Source organism: Tursiops truncatus, chromosome 7 (assembly GCF_011762595.2).
Source record: "Tursiops truncatus isolate mTurTru1 chromosome 7, mTurTru1.mat.Y, whole genome shotgun sequence".
In the NCBI taxonomy this organism is placed as follows: Eukaryota; Metazoa; Chordata; class Mammalia; order Artiodactyla; family Delphinidae; genus Tursiops; species Tursiops truncatus.
The window spans coordinates 94,040,410-94,060,974 of NC_047040.1; the positions used below are offsets into that span (position 1 = coordinate 94,040,410).

Genomic DNA, 20,565 nt, shown 5'->3' on the forward strand with positions numbered 1-20,565 from the left:
ACATAACAGACAGGCACCTGGGTATCAGCCTTGATTTCTTTCCTTCCCATCTCCGCTTGTCCTCACATTTATCAAGTGCTGTTGCTTCTCCCTACAACCCCATCTCACCATCTCCTTTCTACTACTCTTGCCCAAGTCACCATCATTTCTTGCCTAGTCTCCCTAGTACCATTCTTGACCCCTTTAAATAATTTTCTACACAGCTGCTAATGTGTTTTTTTAAACCTAAGTCAGAGCATGTCACAAACCTATTTTAAAAAAACTCCAGTGGCTTCCTATAAAACTTAATATGAAAATCTAAACTTGACCTTGGCCTGCTTACCTGGCCAGCTTTTCCGCTTTGTCGCTACTTCTCACCCCCTTGCTCACAAGCTCTGCCACAGCTCTTTTCTGCCTCAGAGCCTTTGCCCGCAAGACTCTTCTCCATGGCTCTTTCTTTCTACTGGTCGAGTCTTAGTTCAAAGTCCTCTTTAAAGTGGTATTCTCTGGCCTTACAGCTCAATATTTTATCTCCCATCCTTCCCTTAGTCACTCTATACATTTCCTTGTTTTCATCTCTGCATAATGTTTATCAGTATGAGAAGAATTCCCTCTCTTCCTTCCCTCCCTCCCTCCCTTCCTTCCTTCCTCCCTCCCTCCCTCTCACTCTCCATTCCTCCTTTCTTTGTCCTCCTTCATTTATTTATGTTTCTTACCCTCCAGATTGTAGGCTTCATCAGAGAAGGAATTTCATCCTTTTTGTTAACTTCTATATCCCCAGTGTCTGGAACTGTCCTACAGTACTGGCACATCATATAAATACTCTGTGACTATGAATATACCCGGTATCTATTTAAACTATGTATCTATAGATCTATGATACTGAATGAGATGATCAAGTTACTTTTCATGATAACACAATCATCAAACACTGTGTTAACAGTGCTCAAATATATATTATTTGAAAAGGAACAGATATTTTCCCCAAAGAATGGGGAAGGAAAAGAATAATAACACATGCTTCATGTTGCTGTTTTGCACAACTTTGTTTTTCTTTTTAGGCAGATTGGAGTAACAGAGTGGTGGGTGGGTAAAGTCCTAGAAAGCAACAGGAGTAGCAAGAAAGAGATGGAGTTACAGACTAAATAAATGAAGAAAAAATAACGGGATGGGTGTAGTTTAGCAAAAATTAAATCAGTACAAATCACATGCCAGTACTCAACTTGATTTTCTGGACTAATGGAAGGGAAAAGAAGTATGAATGAAACTGAAGCAAGAGGGTAATTTAGAAAAATTATATTTGATTTTAGAATTCAGCCAGAGGAACATGAACCACAGACGTTCATCACCCTTCCCAGGACCAAGTTCATTTTCAGCAGTCCAGGTGGGATGACCAGAAATGAAGTGAGTAGAACAAGGCTACCCTGGTATTGCCCTGCTCAGTCTCTACAGCCTTCTTTAAACATTCTGCTCTGTATTTTAAATTAAAAGAGCTTCTCGTAAAAGTAAATTACATACTGAAACTTTTCTCCAGAATAGATAAGTTCTCATTCATATGGGAACTATGTGCCCATAGTTTTGCCTTCCTATCTATTTCCTATCTTCCAAACCTAAACATGCCTTATCCATCCGTATAGACTCAGCCCAAGTTCCAGCTTCTGTGAAGATCTGCCCAAAGTTTGAATCCAAATGAATTTTTCTTACTGAAACTTCTGTGACACGCATGTTCTATTGGTTAGTTATTATTCCATGAACATGTGTCTTGCCTCCTTAATTGGGCTATAAGCTCCTAGACATTATGGAATATGTATATTATTTATTTTTTTGGAGCCTAAAGCACTCTCAGCACTCTATAAGCTTCTAGACATTATGGAATATGTATATCATTTATTTTTTTGGAGCCTAAAGCACTCTCAGCCCACTTCTGGGCTAATGGAAGGTGTTAAAGTGAATAAAAACAGTTTATTTGGGCCCTATGAACATATATTTGCTCAAAGTAGAACCTACCTGAATGCTCTGGGATGAATCTGTTATTTTTTCCATATAAATCATTAATGACATTTTGCTTTTTATTTCTGACATTAATTTAAAAGGCACTGGGAAAATTATTTTTGATTTGCACATGAAATAATGTACTGCTTTTCTGAATAAAAGCACGAGTCATTTTTGGAACAATTTAGGTTATATATTCTATTTCTAGATAAAAGTGTTCAAAATAGGATTTTAGTGATACATAAGTGATACATATTTAAAAACAAAAATAAAATATCTTCTTGAAATTTGCCTTTGTAGTAAATTCAGTCATTCAAATTGTTTTCTCTCAAGACCCAAAAATTTTAGAGCATTGCCAGCTTTGAGTTTATCCTGAAAAAGAAAAGATTTTATTTTAAAGCATTATTTAATGGTTGTTTTAAAGTACTTAGTAAGTGTCTTTATCAGGTTTTTAAAAACTCAGTTCCCCAGTGTGAGAGAAAAATATTAGCAGGTTAAACAATGAATCTCTTGACCCATGTTTCACCCCATTGTTTTTCAAATTATATTCATATATTTGTTTTGAACAGTCTTTTAAAAGCAAAAATATAAATGGTGTGTGGTATATTTGTGCTTTTATTATTTTCCCTACTTCTCAAATATGTTGACAATCATGGACAAAAAATGGATTTTTTTGAATTTTGAAACATGTAAATATGTATTTATGTTATAAGTAACATATAAAATGTATATTTGTTTTATGCTTATTTTTATAATAACAGTTCCTACTGAAAGATTTCTGCAGATGCTTTTTATACAACATAATAGAATGATAAGTTTAAATATATTAGAAACAGAATTATGATATGACCCAACAATTCTACTCCTAGTTATATAACCAAAAGAATTAAAAACAGGGACTCAGATACTTGTATGCGAATGTTCACAGCAGCCAAAAGATGGAAACAACCTAAGCATACATCAACAGATGAATAGATTTTTAAATGTGGTATATACATAAATGGAATATTTAGGCCCCAAAAGGAATGAAGTTCTTTTTTTTCTTCCAGTTTTATTGAGATATAATTGATATAGAACACTGTATAAGTTTAAGGTGTACAACATAATGATTTGACTTATGTACATCATGAAATGATCACAGTAAGTTTAGTGAACATCCATCATCTCGTATAGATACATTAAAGAAACAGAAAAAAATATTTTTTTCCTTGGGATGAGAACTCTTAGGATTTAGTTTCTTAATAACTTTCATATATAACATATAGCAGCATTAATTATATTTATCATGTTGTACATTACAACCCTAGTACTTATTTATCTTGTAACTGGAAGTTTGTACCTTTTAACTAACTGCCTTCAGTTCCCCCTTTGTCCTCTATTTGAAATCTAAGTTTGAAACTTGGTTGTAGGAGGAGGGGAGGAGAATTACAACAGGGAAAACCCTCTTAGGAAAATGACTTTCTTTTTACAGGACCCTCCAGTGAGTTTTAGGTCTGTAAGATAAGACAGTTGGAAAGTGCCCAGAAGTCATCTAGCCACCTACCACCTTCTCGGTATATGTGTTGTCCTTTCACATGGCCCTGAATAAAAAGTAAGCTCTTTTGGAGCAAGAAACGTGATACAGATGAAGAGTCTCAGAAAATTGTACAAGTATGTACATTTATAAATTTCACATGAGAAAAAGACTGCCAAGTTTTTTTTCACTCTCTCCCCAGCTATAGATTAGATCATCTCCACAGAAAGAACTCCTGTGTTTTGAGGGGTAATTTTGTGATACCCTAATTGATATATATCCTGCTTGCAAAAGGGAGGTATGTAATTGAGGGTGGAAGGAAACATGTATGGTGTCATGTAATATCCGTACCATTAGTGTGTATCTATATATCATGACCACTTCAGGGTTCTCACACAGCCTTGAAGAGTGGGTAATTTGAGGCAGGGACCTCTTATTCAGGGTTCTTCCCAGATTCACACTTGGGCCATCCTCCTCTAAAGGAAGATTCAGAAGTGACTGTTGCTGCTGTGAGAAACTATTTGCTTTTTAAAATAGGTTGGGTGGGGCTTCCCTGGTGGTGCAGTGGTTAAGAATCCGCCTGCCAATGAAGGGGACATGGGTTTGAGCCCTGGTCCGGGAAGATCCCACATGCTGCAGAGCAACTAAGACTGTGTGCCACAACTACTGAGCCCACATGCCACAACTACTGAAGCCCGTGTGCCTAGAGCCCGTGCTCTGCAACAAGAGAAGCCACTGCAATGAGAAGCCTGCGCACCACAACAAAGAGTAGCCCCTGCTCACCACAACTAGAGAAAGCCCACACGTAGCAACCAAGACCCAAGGCAGCCAAAAATAAATAAATAAATTTATTTAAAAAAAAATAGATTGGGGGGCTTCCCTGGTGTTGCAGTGGCTGGGAATCTGCCTGGCAGTGCAGGAGATGTAGATTCGAGCCCTGGTCCGGGGGGATCCCACATGCCGTGGAGCAACTAAGCCCATGCACCACAACTACTGAGCCTGTGCTCTAGAGCCCACGAGCCACAACTACTGAGCTCGTGCACCACAACTACTGAGCCTGTGCCCTAGAGCCCGTGAGCCACAACAAGAGAAGCCACTGCAATGAGAAGCCTGCACACCGCAATGAAGAGTATCCCCCACTCGCTGCCACTAGAGAAAGCCGGTACGCAGCAACGAAGACCCAACGCAGCCAAATAAAAATAAATAAATAAAAATAATAAAATAGGTTGGTACTGAGTATCCTTTGAAGGAGATACATTTTGGTGTGTTGGATGGAAACCTGATCCTGGAGTCTGGAGATTTGGGGTTGGGTCCATGTGCTGTAATCCAGCAGTTATATCCCTTTTGGCAAATCACTCAACCCCCAAGTCTTGTTTTTCTCCTCTGCATCTACATGGTGGAATGCATCTGCCTATCTCCCAGGCTGGTTGTGCTCATCAAATGGATTTATTTATTTCATTTAAAACTTTTTAGTGAAATTTTACCTTCATGTGGCTCAAAATTCAAAAGGTATAAAAATGTACATTTCCTTTCACTAGTGCTACCCAACCACTATTTTTTCTTTCCAGAGTTATCAGTTTCTTGTCCTTCTTCCAGAAATATTTTATGCATTTATATGTAGGTTTATAATTTTTTTTCACAAATGGATAGTATACCATACACAAATGGAAGTATACTATATGCAGTTTTTGCACCTTGCTTAACTTAATATATCTTAGAAATCGATTCTTAATATTTTTTTATGGCTGTATAGAATCCATTGTATGGATATGTTATTATTTATTTATTCCCCTGTAGATTGTTTTTAGTTTTATTACAAACAGTGTTATAATGAGTAACCTTATACATAATGTCATGAATTTGTGACAATATAAAATTTTTATTCAAGATTTTCTGAAAACTTGAAAGTGATAAGCACATAAAATTAAATAACAAAAGCCATGTAATAATAATTATTATTATTCCATTAAAATCTTAATCAGGATTCTTGGGGTAATCTGGTTTCAGTTTAATTTTGGTTAATGTTATAGAAAGTTTTTCATTTCTCAACCTTTGATATAAAACCTTTGATATAAAAAGTTAAAAAACTTAGTATTGCTTACTACTTTAATAAGTATATATTTAACAATTCAAGACTTTTAGTGCCTTAAGGTGGGTAAGTGCCAAAGGAGAAACTTCCTGTTTAAAGCAGTCTGAGGTCTCCCAGTCAATAACTTGCAACTAGTATATGTCAAAATGGACCCTTGGGACTTCCCTGGTGGTCTAGTGGTAAAGAATCCGCCTTACAATGCAGGGGACGCAGGTTCGATCCCTGGTCAAGGAACTAAGATCCCACATGCCATGGGGCAATTAAACCCACGCACCGCAACTACTGAGCTCACGTGCCTCAACTAGGGAGCCTGCGTGCCACAAACTACAGAGCCCACGTTCTGTGGAACCTTTGCGCCACAACTGCAGAGCCCACACGCCCTGGAGCCTGTGCGCCACAACTAGAGAAAAGCCCTGTACACCACAAGGAAGAGCTCGTGTGCCGCAACGAACGATCCCATATGCCTCAGTGAAGATCCTTAGTGCCACAACTAAGATCCTACGCAGCCTAAAATAAAAAATAAATCTAAAAAAAAGAAAAAGGACCTTTGTTGGCATCTGTTCACGTACTTCAAGCCTACTGAGAAGATGTGATGAGCTAATATATCCTTAAAAATTAAAGCAGAGAATTAGAGTTGAAGAGAAATTTTGGATTCTAGTTTAGAAGAAAGCCAAGACTTATACAAAAGGACTATGACTAAAACTTTTGTAAGATTTGTTAAGAATTTATATATCCCCATGTTTTCATTTTTGGCCATCCCTGTCCCCTGGTAGTAATTGGCAGTGAAGTCTTAGGAAAAACTTGTTTTGTTGGGGGTGGGTGTGGGATGGGAAGGAGATGGCAAAAGAGAGGAAATCTGGGGACACTGAGTCTCATTTTAACCTCATTTTCGTTCAGGAGCCTGAGGGGCAGAATGGCAGTGGCAGTATTAAGGCACATTTAGCCACTCTAAAAGTCAAATGCTAAAAGAAAAAAAAAATCCAGTTACTTGAGGGTTCTGGATCCTTGAGTTCTGTTAATCAAGACTTTAGTCTCAATATCCAAATAACTAGAATCATTACAACTTTTGAGATTGGTAGATTTGTAACAGAAACATTAAAGGAAAAATTTAGACATTTCTCTCATTCATCTAACATGCAAATCTAAATATATTATTATTATGTGCTTCTTTACCGTTTTCTTTCTTGGCTTTATGAATTTAGTTGTACTAGATTGACTTTCAGCATTTTAACTTTCCTTTGCCCTTTAATAGGTCAGCTGTTTCTGGAGATCAAGTAACAGTTCTAGGAATATTAAGTGTAACGATTTCTCTGTTCTTTGCTATCACATAGCAAAGTGCTCTGAAATCAAACACAATTAGAGCAGGAAAATTCAGGAAGAAGATCATGAAGTAAAAGGCACATACCTTTGTTTCTGCATCAAATTCTTCCATGGATTCTATCAGTTTCCCAGGTTCCAGCTCACCTAGTGGAAAGGGGTAATCGGTTCCCAAAATGACTTTATCCTGAAAAAGGAAAAAACACTTTTATCTCTAATTTTGCAGAACATCAAAGAACCTCTTGTAAACTTAATTATATTTACATATTACAAGCACTCCTATGGTAAAATAACAAATTTCTTCCTGATTAACAGAAACAAACTGATCTAAAATTTTTAAGATTTAATGGCTTCAAAACTTATTCTGACATTTTCTCCAGCAGGTGCCGCTATTAGGTCTCTTAAAGCTGCAAATCAACCCCCATCTTCCCTTGTTTTTTTTAAGTAACTGAAATGCAGAATACTCAAATATAAGAAGCAGGCGTTTATTAATAAAACATGCTGATGTCTTCAGATGAAATTAAGGATTCTATATTTCTTAAAATGATGCATTGCAGTTGACCCGCACAATTTTTGAAAATATACTGGAGTTTAAAAGGAAAACATAAAAAACAAACAACTGGATGAAAAGAAAAGAAACAAACAAAAACCAACCAACCCCCCCAAACAATTACCATCTCTATAAACTAGATTGTTGTTTGCTTTTTAATGATGTAGCTTTGAAATTCTATTTGACACTTTGTACAATAAAGCACACAGGCTTGTCTGTCTACAAATAAGTAAAGCACTATGTCAAGCAATGTGCTAAAATCTAGATTGCTAGATTGGTCAACAAAACAGAAATGGGGATAGAGAAAGATCAAGATGGCAGAGTAGGAAGATCCTGAGCTCAGCTCCTGTCACACCTAAGTTACAGCTACTTACAGGCCAACTATCTCTGAGAATGACCCGATGGCTAGCAGAAAAGATTTTTTCCATAACTAAAGATATAAAGAAAGAACCACAACTTGACAGGTAGCGTGGTGGAGACGTGGACTGTCAAGACCCACATTCCTGGCATGGTGACCCATAAGCAGGAGGAAAATCACAACTGTGGAGGTCCTCCCTGAGGATCAAGGGGTCCAAGTCCCACACTGAGTTCACCAGCCTGGTGGTCCTGCACTGGGAAGGCAAGCACCCAAAATACCTGGCTTTGAAAACCAGTGGGTGTTATGTTTAGGAGAGCTAGAGGCTGGAAACTGAGACTCCATCCTTAAAGGGCAGGTGCAAAAACTCACTTGCTCCAAGTCCCAGTGCAGAAGCAGCCAAAAAAAAAAAAACTTTGGGGCTTCCCTGGTGGCGCAGTGGTTGAGAGTCCGCCTGCCGATGCAGGGGACATGGGTTCGTGCCCCGGTCTGTGAAGATCCCACATGCCGCGGAGTGGCTAGGCCCGTGAGCCATGGCCGCTGATCCTGCGCGTCCGGAGCCTGTGCTCCGCAATGGGAGAGGCCACAACAGTGAGAGGCCCGCGTAACGCAAAAAAAAAAAAAAAAAAACTTTGTATGATGACAGATGGTTACTAGACTTATCGTGGTGATTCATTTGTAATGTATAGAAATATATCGAATCACTATGTTGTATACCTGAAATGAATCTAACATTGTAAATTAACTATAATTTTTTAAAAATGAATATTTTTAAATTGATATGAATTTAAAATAAGAATGAATAAGAATATGATATATTTTTGTAATGGAATAGTATACAGTGATAAATGAACAAATTTTGGGGAAAAAATAGAAATGTTCCCTCTCCTTAAGAAACTCATAATCTAGTAAGAGAGACATTAAATCAATAATCAATAATCAATCCATCTATCAAAATAAGAACATATTTTCAACCAGAAATTTTACTTCTAGAAATTATCCCACCCATATGCATGTAATGGAAATACATCGAGGAAGTTAATTGCAGCACTATTGTAGCAGCAAAAGACTATCAAACTAAATTATAGCATATCCAAAAATAAAAAGGAATGAAAGATACTTGCATATGCTGTAATGAAATAATCACCAAGTTATATTATAAAGAGGAATGATCTCGTACAGCAGAAACTAAAACAACATTGTAAATCAACTGTACTCCAATAAAAAATTGATTAATAAGAAAAAAAACCATGATCTTGTAATTGAGAAAATACAGTGTAATAACTGTCATATGGAATTTACTAAAGTTAATTCAAATAGCATATGATATCACTTATATGTGGAATCTAAAAAAATGGTACAAATGAACCTATTTACAAAACAGAAATTGAGTCACAGATGTAGAAAACAAACTTATGGTTACCAAGGGGGAAAGAGGGGGAAGGGATAAACTGGGAGATTGGGATTGACATATACATACTAGTATATATAAAATAATAAGAACCTACTGTGTAGTGCAGGGAACTCTATTCAATACTCTGTAATGGCCTATATGGGAATAGAATCTAAAAAGAATGGATATATGTATATGTATAACTGACTCACTTTGCTGTACAGCAGAAAGTAACACAACATTGTAAATCAACTATACTTCAATAAAAAAATTAATTAATTTAAAAAAGAGGAATGATCTTGAAGTTATATCGTGAAGGGGGGAAAACAAAGTCTAGGACAGTGTATTTGCTATGCTCATACTTCTGTTTCTACTAAGGGATCTATAGACACAGAAATATATGTTTGTATGTATAAAGTCTATTTCACGAATGGTAGCCAAGAAACAAGTAACATTAGTTGTCTCCACCAATGAAGACTAGGATTCAGGGGTGTAGGAGATCCCCCCGCTTCTTTTTTTGAGATATAATTCACATACCATAAAATTCACCCTTTAAAAGTGTACAGTTCAGTGGGTCTTCATATATTCATGAATTTGTGTAATCATTCCCACTATCTAATTCCAGAACATTTTTATCACCCCAAAGTAAACCCCGTACTCATTAGCAGGCACTCCTTGTTAGCTCCTTCCAGCCCCTGGAAAACACTAATTTACCTTCTGTAAAGGAGGTCCATGGAATTGCCTCTTCTGACATTTCATATGAATGGAATCAAACAGTATGTTGCCTTCTTTTCTCTTAGTATATTGTTTTCAAGGTTTATCCATGTAGCCTGAATCAGTACTTCATTCCTTTCTGGGCCAAATAATATTCCATTGTATAGATATACCACATTGTTGTTTATCCATTCATCAGATGATGGACATGTGAGTTGTTTCTACTTTTTGGGTGTTATGATATTGTTTCTCTGAACAATTGTGTACAGAGGAGTTTTTGTATGAACACGTTTTCACTTCTCCTGGGTATATACCTAGGAGTGGAGTTGCTGGATCATATGGTAAGTCCATGTTTAACATTTTGAGAAACTATTTTTCACAGTGGTTGCAGCATTCTACATTCCCAACAGCAATGTATGAGGGTCCCAATTTCTCCAAATCCTCACCAACACTTGTCATTATTCATCTTTTTGATGATGGCTATCATGGTGGGTGCAAAGTGGTATCTCACTGTGATTTTGATTTGCATTTCTGTAATGACTAATTACATTGAACATCTTTCCATGTGCTTATTGGCCATTCGTATGTCTTTGGAGAAATATCTATTTATATCCTTGGTGTCTATTCAGGCCCACGTGTTTCCTTTTTATTGTTGAGTTGTAAGAGTTCTGTATATTTTCTGAATACTAGAGACTTATCAGATGTATGATTTACAACTATTTTCTTCATTCTGTGGGCTGTCTTTTCACTGGTTGTATCTTTTGAAGCACAAATTTTGAAATTTTAATGAATTTAATCTATTTTCTTTAGTTGCTTGTGGTTTTGGCGTCATATGCAAGAAATTATTGCCTAAAAGGTCACAAAGATTTACAACTATGTTATCTTCTAAGAGTTTGTAGTTTAAGCTTTTCCCTTTAGGTCTTTGGTCCATTTTGAGTTAACTTTTGTGTATTTTGAGTGTAAAGAAGAGATCCAACTTCATTATTATTATTTTTCTGTATGTGGATATTCAGTTATCCCACTATAATACATTGAAGAGACTATTCTTTCTTCATTGAATTGTATTGGTACCTTTGTTCAAAATAAGTTATCTTTATGTCTCTCCTTAAGCCACTACCACACAGTTTTGATTACTGTATGTATCTGTGTAGAAAATTTTGAAATTGGGACTGTGAGTCCTCCAATTTTGTTCTTCTTTTTCAAAATCATTTTGGCCATTCTGGGTCCCTTGCATTTCCATATGAATTTTAGGATCAGCTTGTCAATTCCTGCAAAAATAAAAAAGCAAACAAGAAAACCCTGGATTTTTGATAGGGATTGCATTGAATCTATAGATCAGTGTGAGAAGTATTGCCATTTAACAATATTAAATTTTCCAACCAATGAACATGGGATGTCTTTTATTTATTTAGGTCTTCTTTAATTTTCTTCAACAATGTTTTGTAATTCAGTGTCCAAATCTTACACTTCTTTAGTTGAATTTACTCCCAAGTATTTTATTCTTCTTGATGCCATTGTAAATGGAATTGTCTCCTCAATTTCATTTATGGATTATTCAATGCTAGTGTATAGAAATACAGGTAATTTTCATATATTTATCTTGTATGTGTTGTATATATTTTGTATATTTATCCTACCTTACTGAATCTGTTTATTAGCCCTGATGGTTTATTTGTGGATTCTCTAGGATTTTGTGTATACAGGGTCATGTCATCTGCAAATAATTTTGCTTCTTCCTTTCCAATTTTTATGCCTTTTATTTATTTTTCTTGCTTAATTTCCCTGGCTACAATCTCCAGTACAATGCTGAATATAAGTGGTAAGAGCAGAACCTTTCAATCTTTTACCATTAGGCACGATATTAGTTGTGGGTTTTTCATAGACGTTCTTTATCAGGTTGAGGAAGTTCCTTTGTACTCCTTTTTGAGTGTTTTCATCATGAAAGACTATCAGTTTGTCGAGTGCTTTTCCTGCATTTATTGAGATGATCATGTAATTTTTGTCCTTTATTAATATGGTGTATTGACTGATTTTTGTGTGTTGAAACAATCTTGCATCTGTGGGATAAATCTCAATTGATCATGGTGTATAATTCTTATTATGTGTTGCTAGATTCAGTTTAATAAATATTGTTGAGGAAATTCACATCTGTATTCATAAGGGATATTGGTCTGTAGTTTTCTTGTGATTTCTTTTTCTGGTTTTGGAGTATGCTGGCCTCAGAATAAACTAAGAAGTGTTGCTTTCTTTTGTACTTTTTTGAAGAGTTTGTGAAGGATTTGTTGTAATTCTTTTTTAAAAATTTGATACAATTCAGCAGTAAAGCCATCTAGTCCTGGGCTTTTCTTTGTGGACATTTTAAAATCACTGATTCAATCTCTTTACTTATTATAGGTTTATTCAGATTTTCTATTTCTTCTTGAGTCAGTTTCTGTAGTCTTTCTAGGAATTTCTTCATTTCATTTAGGTTATCAAATTTGTTAGCAACTGTGTAGTTGCTCATATTTTTTCTTATAATTCTTTTTATTTCTGTAAGGTCTCTAGTAATACCCTCCTCTTTCATTTCTAATTTTAACAATTGAATCTTATCTGTTTATTTCTTGGTCAGTCTAGCTAAAGGTTTGCTAATTTTGTTGATCTTCTCAAAGACCCAAGTTTTGATTTTATTGATTTTCTTATTGTTTTTCTATTCTCTATTTCTTTTATAACTGCTTTAGTATCTGCTATTTCCTTTCTTATGCTTGTTTTGGGTTTAGCTTACTCTTCTTTTTCTAGTTTCTTAAGGTGGATACAGGCTATTGATTTGAGATCTGTCTTCTTTTTCAATATAGGCATTTTAGAGCTATAAATTTCCTACTAAGCCCTGCTTTAGCTGCATTTCATGAGTTTTGGAGAGTTTTGTTTTATATTATATTTGTATTAAATATTTTCTAATTTCCATTGTGATTTCTTCTCTGTCTAGTGTCATTTCATTTCAGTCTGAAGAACATCCTCTAGCATTTCTTGTATGGCAAGTCTACTAGCATTGAATTCTCTTGACTTATGTTTATTTGAGAATATCTTCATTTCTCCTCATTCTTGGAGGATAGTTTTGCTGGATATAGAGTTTTTTGTTTGTTTGTTTTTATAGATTTATTTATTTATTTTTGGCTACATTGGGTCTTCATTGCTGTGTGTGGGCTTTCCCTAGTTGCGGCTAGCGGGGGCTACTCTTTGTTGCATTGCACGGGCTTCTCACTGTGGTGGCTTCTCTTGTTGTGGAGCACGGGCTCTAGGCACATGGGCTTCAGTAGTTGTGGCTCGCGGGCTCTAGAGTACAGGCTCAGTAGTTGTGGTGCACAGGCTTAGTTGCTCCGTGGCATGTGGGATATTTCCGGACCAGGGCTCGAACCTGTGTCCCCTGCATTGGCAGGCAGATTCTTAACCACTACACCACCAGGGAAGCCCTGGATATAGGGTTTTTGATGAACAGGTTTTTGTGTGTGTGTGAGCTTTAAATATGTCTTCTAGGGCTTCCCTGGTGGCACAGTGGTTGAGAGTCTGCCTGCCGATGTAGGGGACACGGGTTCGTGCCCCGGTCCGGGAAAATCCCACATGCCGCAGAGCGGCTGGGCCTGTCAGCCATGGCCGCTGAGCCTGCGCGTCCGGAGCCTGTGCTCCGCAATGGGAGAGGCCACAACAGTGAGAGGCCCGCGTACTGAAAAACTAACTAACTAAATAAATATATAAATATATATATATATATATATATATATATATATATATATATATATATATATATATATATATATATATGTCTTCTACTGCTTACTGGCCTCCATAGTTTTTACTGAGGGCTAAGGCTAGAGCCATAGGGAACGTCAACACTGGGGGTGGAGTGCTTGCAGGAATGCAAGACAGAGGGAGAATGTCCACAGGCAGAGAGAGCCAGTGAGGCAGAGAAGGAGAGACAGAAAAAAAGTGGTATTAGAAAAAAATGCAATGAGAGATATTTGAAAGAGAAAGTGTTTAATAAGTAATGCTTTAGAAGAGGATGAAAAAGATAAGGACTAAAGGGTCTCTGTTGGATTTGGCAGCCTTATTAAGTGCACTTTCAGGGGAGTGATGGAGAGAAAAACAGATGCACAGGATGAAAAAGTAAATGAATGGTGAAAAAATGTTAAGTGTTGACTACACATATCTCTTAGCTTGGGTTTCTCTCGTCTTTGATTATCACTCTATTTGTGCTGCTTGGGCAGTCTCGTCCATAAACAAAGGTCTAGTTCCTAAGCCTCAAGTCCTGGGTATATGGCTGCCTGCTGGACACTTCCACTTGGCTGCCTTACAGGCAATTAAAATGCAGCATGTTATCTAATGTTGAAGTCCTCATCTTCATATTTATGCAACATCATGTTCATTCTCATTCTCTTGTTCTCACTTCTGCATTCTCTTACTCTCCTCCCTCACTCCCTCACATCCCATCCACTTGCTTTCTGGATATCTTTTTTTACTCCTGTTTGTCCCCTGGAAGCTGACCTGTCTGTACTGTACAACAGGCTTCCCTGACCTCAGGTTTCTAGTTGAGTTTAACTAATGGGCAACATAGGCAGGAGATTAGAGAATGGAGGAAAGTGTTTATGCCCCAGATCCCTCCCTTTGGAGTCATCAACTTGGCTCCAACTAAAAATCTTGGCTCCTGTTAGCAGGCCCTTTTCACAGAGCCCTCTCTGTCTTTTGGCCCAGAATGGTAATGGAGCGTTGCATACCTTTGTAAATAATCCATTTATTAATTTTTTTCTCTAGTTTTCTCAATTCAGGATGCGATCTTATTTTCTGCTGGAATCCTGCATGAGTCACACTGTGTTCCAGTTATACCAAAATCTTTATAGTTTTCTCACTTTACTAGGTTTATCCTCTGGTTGGCATGTCCTATCCAGCCCCAAACTCCTATTTTTAATTGATTAATTGATTAATTAATGTGGTGGACAACTTTTTATTTTGACAGAATTTCAAATGGTTAGACAGATAGAAATGTTGCAGGCTAATTCAGGGATCTGCCATATAACCTTTACCCAGATGCACCAATTGTTTATATTTTGCCCCCTTTTCTTTATTATTTTCTCTGTATAGATATTTGTGTATCTATACAGAAACACACATTTTTCTGAACTGTATGCAAGTTGGAGACATTACGGCCCCTTACTCCTAAATAAATTAGAGTTATTCCTAAGAAAAAGACGTTTTCTTATGTAACCATAGTACAGTTCTTAAAATCAGAAAATTTATAAGTTGATATATATATAATAACATTATATCAATGTTATTATATATATATACACACACACACACATATATATATATACACACACATATATATAATATCACCAGTCCATACTCAGACTTTGTCAGTTATCCCAACAGTGTGCTTCATAGCTAGTTATTTTTTCCTGGTCCAAGATCCAGTTGATAATTACATTAAATTTAGTTATCATGTCTCCGAAGTTTCCCTTAATTTGGCATAGGTAATTTTTTTTTTTTTTTGGTCACTCTTGACTTGGATATTTTTGAAGAAGACTACAGTCCAGTTATTTTACAGAATGTCCCTCTATTCTATTTTACAGAATTTTATAGAATGTCAGTTTGTGTTTTTCTGATCTTTCCTCATGATTACATACAAATTATGCATTTGGGGTAGAAATTTTACAGAAGTGATGTTGTGTCTTTTTCACTGCATCATATCAGGGGTACATGTTACCAGTTTGTCCCAGTATTGGTGATGTTTGATCATTTAGTTAAGTTGGGACCCACCAGGTTTTTTTCCTATAAAGGCTATTTTTTTCCTTCATGATTAGTAAGTAATTTGTGGGGAGACACTTTAAGATCACATAAATATCTTGTTCCTTATCAAACTTTCACCCACTGGTTTTATCATTCAGTAATGATTTTCTTCCTGACAGTTATTGCTGATGTGGAACTGTATGTGTGTGTGTCTCTCTTGTCTTGTTTCTGTTCTTTGATTTTGGCTCTTATCTCTATTTTTTCTTTCTTTCTGTCTGCTTACTTTTTTAGTTTACTTTTCTCCTTCTAGTTTCTTAAAGTGGAATCATAAATCACTGATTTTACACATTTCTTCTTTTTCTAATAGAAGCATTTAAACCTATACTTTTTTACTGAGGTATAATTGACATACCATATTATATTAGTTTCAGCTGTATAATATAATGATTTGATATTTGTATATGCTGCGAAATGATCACCACAAGTCTAGTCAACATCTGTCACCAAACATAGTTTAGCATTATTGATAAAATACTTGAGCAATTTTTTGATAGACTTTAATGAGCTTAAAAGCCCCTCCTAGGAAATTGCCCCTCCACTCAATTGACTATTAGTCTTGAAACTAGTCTAAGAACTTTAACCAATAATGCAAAAAGGCTAATTGTCCTTAACTAGATAGTCATCTCCTTCTTTTTTAAAATCCAGTCTAACAATAGTTGTCTAACCATTTTTCCCCATGAAATGTTTCTGCCAAGATAGAATCTTTGAATTGGGCTTTTCAGAAGGCCTCTTTGTTTGAAATAAAACTCTGACCTATGCTTATAATCAATCTGAGAGTGGCTTTGTGTGTTGAAGGAATGAAGGCTTGAATGTACAAAAGAGGAATGTCTGATTGTTACTAGGCCTGAAATATTAAATGTATAAATGCTCTCAATTTGAGCTGAGGATAAATGATTCTTTGATGTCTACTAGAAAAAAAGGATTTTCCTAGGTTTTATGAATACATTTACATGAAATAATGTGGGGAAGTATATAATAAAATTTAGAGGAAGGCCACGATAGACTCACAACTCTCTCTCTAGATTCCTGTATTCATGTACTGTATTAAAACCAAGCAAATACACCTGCTGGTAGAAGCCCTAAAGACCCAAAGTTATATCTCCTCACATCTGTGCCAACAGCTGATCTCGTTCTGAACTGCCTGCTTGGTATTCCCTGGAGGTTCATTTGTCCTTATTTCTACTCCTCTTGCTAAAAGTTGTTTACAATTCCAAAACACAACATAATTTTAAAAAGTCCCATGCTTACATTACATTTGTCAATCACATTAACATGAAATTGAAATCTAGAAAATAATTTTTCTTTCTCGTCAGGAATTCTTCCATTCCCAGTATTATGGCCTTCTCAGATATAAATACATTTTAAGCGGGGAGGGGTCTGTTCTGTTCTAATGAGAAGAAAGCAAACGATTTTAAAGCCGAAATGCAATTCATTCTTCCTCTGCAATTTATTCTTCCTGGTTAAGACACTTCCCTGTTCACCTAACTTGAGGTTGAAAGCCTATTGTAGAACACCAAACTTATAGTTTGGCAGTATTTAATTATTATTTAATAGCTACTGTTCACAACTCCTCTCCATAGGAGGTTAATTATCCACTTGTGATAATCTGGTTTGTAAATTTTTCATACCTGTTATCTATCTATATACCTTTTATTGGTATCTTCTGATAAACTTTTGACCATTTCTAACTTGCTAGTGATTTCTTAAGGGAGAGGGAAGTAGGCATAAAAAACCTGGAAGTGAAGTTCTTGTTAACTGCATTTCTTGTTCAGAGAAGGGATAGTAGCAGGGAAAGGGTGGGGAGAAGAGATTCCTTAAGAGGCAAACGGTCCTATAGGATAAAGGTCACATACTCCATCACTTGATACCAGTCCTTACTTGATAGATGCTTAATAAACACTTCTTGAGTTAAAAAAAAATTTTTTTTTAATAAATTTTTAATTTACTTATTTTTGGTGGCGTTGGGTCTTCGTTGCTGCGTGCAGGCTTTCTCTAGTTGCAGCGAGCGGGGCCTACTCTTTGTTTCGGTGCACAGGCTTCTCATTGCGGTGGCTTCTCTTATTCCGGAGCACAGGCTCTAGGCACGCGGGCTTCAGTAGTTGTGGCACACAGGCTCAGTAGTTGTGGCTCGTGGGCTCTAGAGCGCAGGCCCAGTAGTTGTGGCGCACGGGCTTAGCTGCTCCGCGGCATGTTGGATCTTCCAGGACCAGGGCTCGAACCCGTGTCCTCTGCATTGGCAGACGGATTCTTAACCACTGCGCCACCAGGGAAGTCATAAAAATACTTTTTGTATTGCTATTTCTACCACCTGTTATAACTTCAAATTGTGATTTAAATGGATGCAGAGTCCTGGTTAAGGAAGCGTAGCATATGGCCTTGGATGACTGTTGCCTCATTTCCCACTGATCCAAGCTCTCTGGTATACCCAAGACTCTTGTGACATCTCAGGCTCCCAAGTAGCATACCTGTTCCTGGCCTCCCAAAAGCTAGAACTTTCTTCCTTCTTCTTCCTTCTTGTCTGTGATCCAGGATTCTGTTCCCTTGGGATTGGCCATAATCATGAACCAATCTTTAAGGACATCTGTGCTACTGTAATATTTGACAACATCTACATTTTAGTAGGACCTTTCTAAAGACTCTATTAAACCCAGAGGAATAATTCTAATGGTAGGCATTTTAGGTAGCGTGGCTGCCTCTTCTAGGGTCCTAAAATTACACCTTTTCAACAGCCACTGGCTTCCTTTATTAGGCAGGAAAGCAGTGGATAATCCTGATTGATTTCTCCACACCAACACTGCCCCAATGTGCATTTTCCTTCCCAAAGCCAGCTGCACACACTCCCTATGAAGTCAAAGACTTACTGAGCTGATAATAATAGTAATTAATATTCCTGCCAGGGAAAAGAAATAAACTGCTCATCTGCTGGGATGCATTAACTTTTTCACATTTTCAGGGAATGTTGCAAGCACTGAAAGATGTGGCTTACTGAAGAAACTCAAATAGTGGAAGAGAATTCATTTGTCTTCTGGAAAAGGAACGATTAACTATCTTCTCATTTAGCATATTTCATTAGTAGCATTTTGCAGTAAATACAACACACCTCTATTATAACATAGTTATTACAGACCTTCTAGTATATCAAGGATTCAGTTTGTTCCCTGAGACATAATTTCCTCACTAAGGAGCCTGATTTAATTCAATCAGTGCAGGGTAAGATTAGCCTTATACCCACAAGATCATTACATAAGTTACAAATATTAACACCTACTGTGCATAAAGCACTAACATTTGTACAGTCCTTTGGCATCGTGTTATATTAGCCTCTCCCATCAACTTTGTCTGGTTATCATCTCCATTTTACAGTTGAGGAAACTGAGGCTGAGAGGGTAAGTGACTTGATATTAAAGGTCACCCAGCTAACAAGCAGTAGAGCCAGGACTTGAACTGTTTCTCACATCCCACAACTTCGTGAGAAGGTAGTAAGTTATATTCTTGTTCTCAGGAATCTTACAGGCATCAAAAAGGGTACCACTCTGTTGAGGACTGCAGCACACAGAAAACATCACTTAACCAGAATACTTACAGACAGAATGTTAAAATACATTTAAATTTCAAGTCAGGGTGGAAATACTTAAAATTCACAGGGTATACTCCACTGCCCCCACTAGCCCTAGACATAATCAAGTCTTTGGTGTTAAAGGACCTTTTCATTGCTTCCAGATCATGTTAACCCTTTAGAATAGCTGAATAGAGCAGTCCTGAATGTTAAAGAGGTAGATGGCCTGGAAAAGGAATGGAGAAAAAACTTTGGCTTTTGGGCCTGACCGGTCTCTAGTTTAGGTTCATTTTCTAACCCACAGATCAAATGCCCAAGACAAGATCACATGTATGCCTACTGTAAAAATTGGGGCATAAAATGTCCCAAAATAACATTGTTACTTCTAAAAGTGAACAATTTATTTTACTCTAAGATAAAATACTTTCTATTTTGTGGAACAGGTGTTTCTGGTTTCTCTTTTAAAAATAAAAGAACATATGAATAGATATTTTGGTTTGGGTGGTTTAAAGTCTATCTTGCAGAGAAAGGCCTCTTCATTTTTTAAAAAAATTGAGGTGAAATTCACATAACATAAAAATTAACCATTGTAGGGCTTCCCTGGTGGCGCAGTGGTTGAGAGTCTGCCTGCTGATGCAGGGGACACAGGTTCGTTCCCCGGTCCGGGAAGATCCCACATGCCGCGGAGCGGCTGGGCCCGTGAGCCATGGACGCTGAGCCTGCGCGTCCGGAGCCTGTGCTCCGCAACGGGAGAGGCCCCAACAGTGAGAGGCCCCGGTACCGCAAAAAATAAATAAATAACCATTGTAAAGTGTATACTGTGGTGACATTTAGTACATTCACAGAGTTGCAACCATCACCACTATCTTGTTCTAAGACATTTTCACACTCTCAGAGGAGACCTTATGCACATTAAGAAGTCACTCTCCATTCCCACCCACCCCCTGGCAACCAATATTCTGCTTCGTGTTTCTGTGGGTTTATCTATAGTAGATTTTTCATATAAATGGAATCATACAGTACGTGACCTTTATGTCTGACTTCTTTCACTTAGCATGTTTTCAAGGTCCATTCATGTTATAGTGTGTATCAGTATATCATTTCTTTTTATGGCTGAATATAATATTCCATTGCATGGATATACAACATTTTGTTTATTCATCCATCTGTTGATGGACATTTGGGTTGTTTCTACCTTTTGGCTATTGCAAATAATGCTGTTATGAACATTTGTGTACAAGCATTTGCTTGAAAACCTGTTTTCAATTCTTTGGGGTATAGACACAGGAG

The 20,565-nt window shown here is 36.9% G+C and overlaps 1 protein-coding gene across 2 annotated transcripts in view; it reads right to left on the bottom strand.

Annotated features, from left to right (window-relative positions):
- Positions 1–2,280: 2,280 nt before the first annotated feature.
- The window catches only part of ACMSD (aminocarboxymuconate semialdehyde decarboxylase), a 61,969-nt gene continuing 43,684 nt past the window's right edge, over positions 2,281–20,565 (bottom strand). For both annotated transcript variants that reach the window (XM_033860237.2, XM_033860238.1), the window contains 2 exons: positions 6,979–7,077; positions 2,281–2,343 (listed from right to left, as the gene is read on the bottom strand). In XM_033860237.2, the coding sequence (XP_033716128.1) occupies positions 2,281–2,343; positions 6,979–7,077 (162 nt within the window). The remainder of the gene's footprint in view (positions 2,344–6,978; positions 7,078–20,565) is intronic.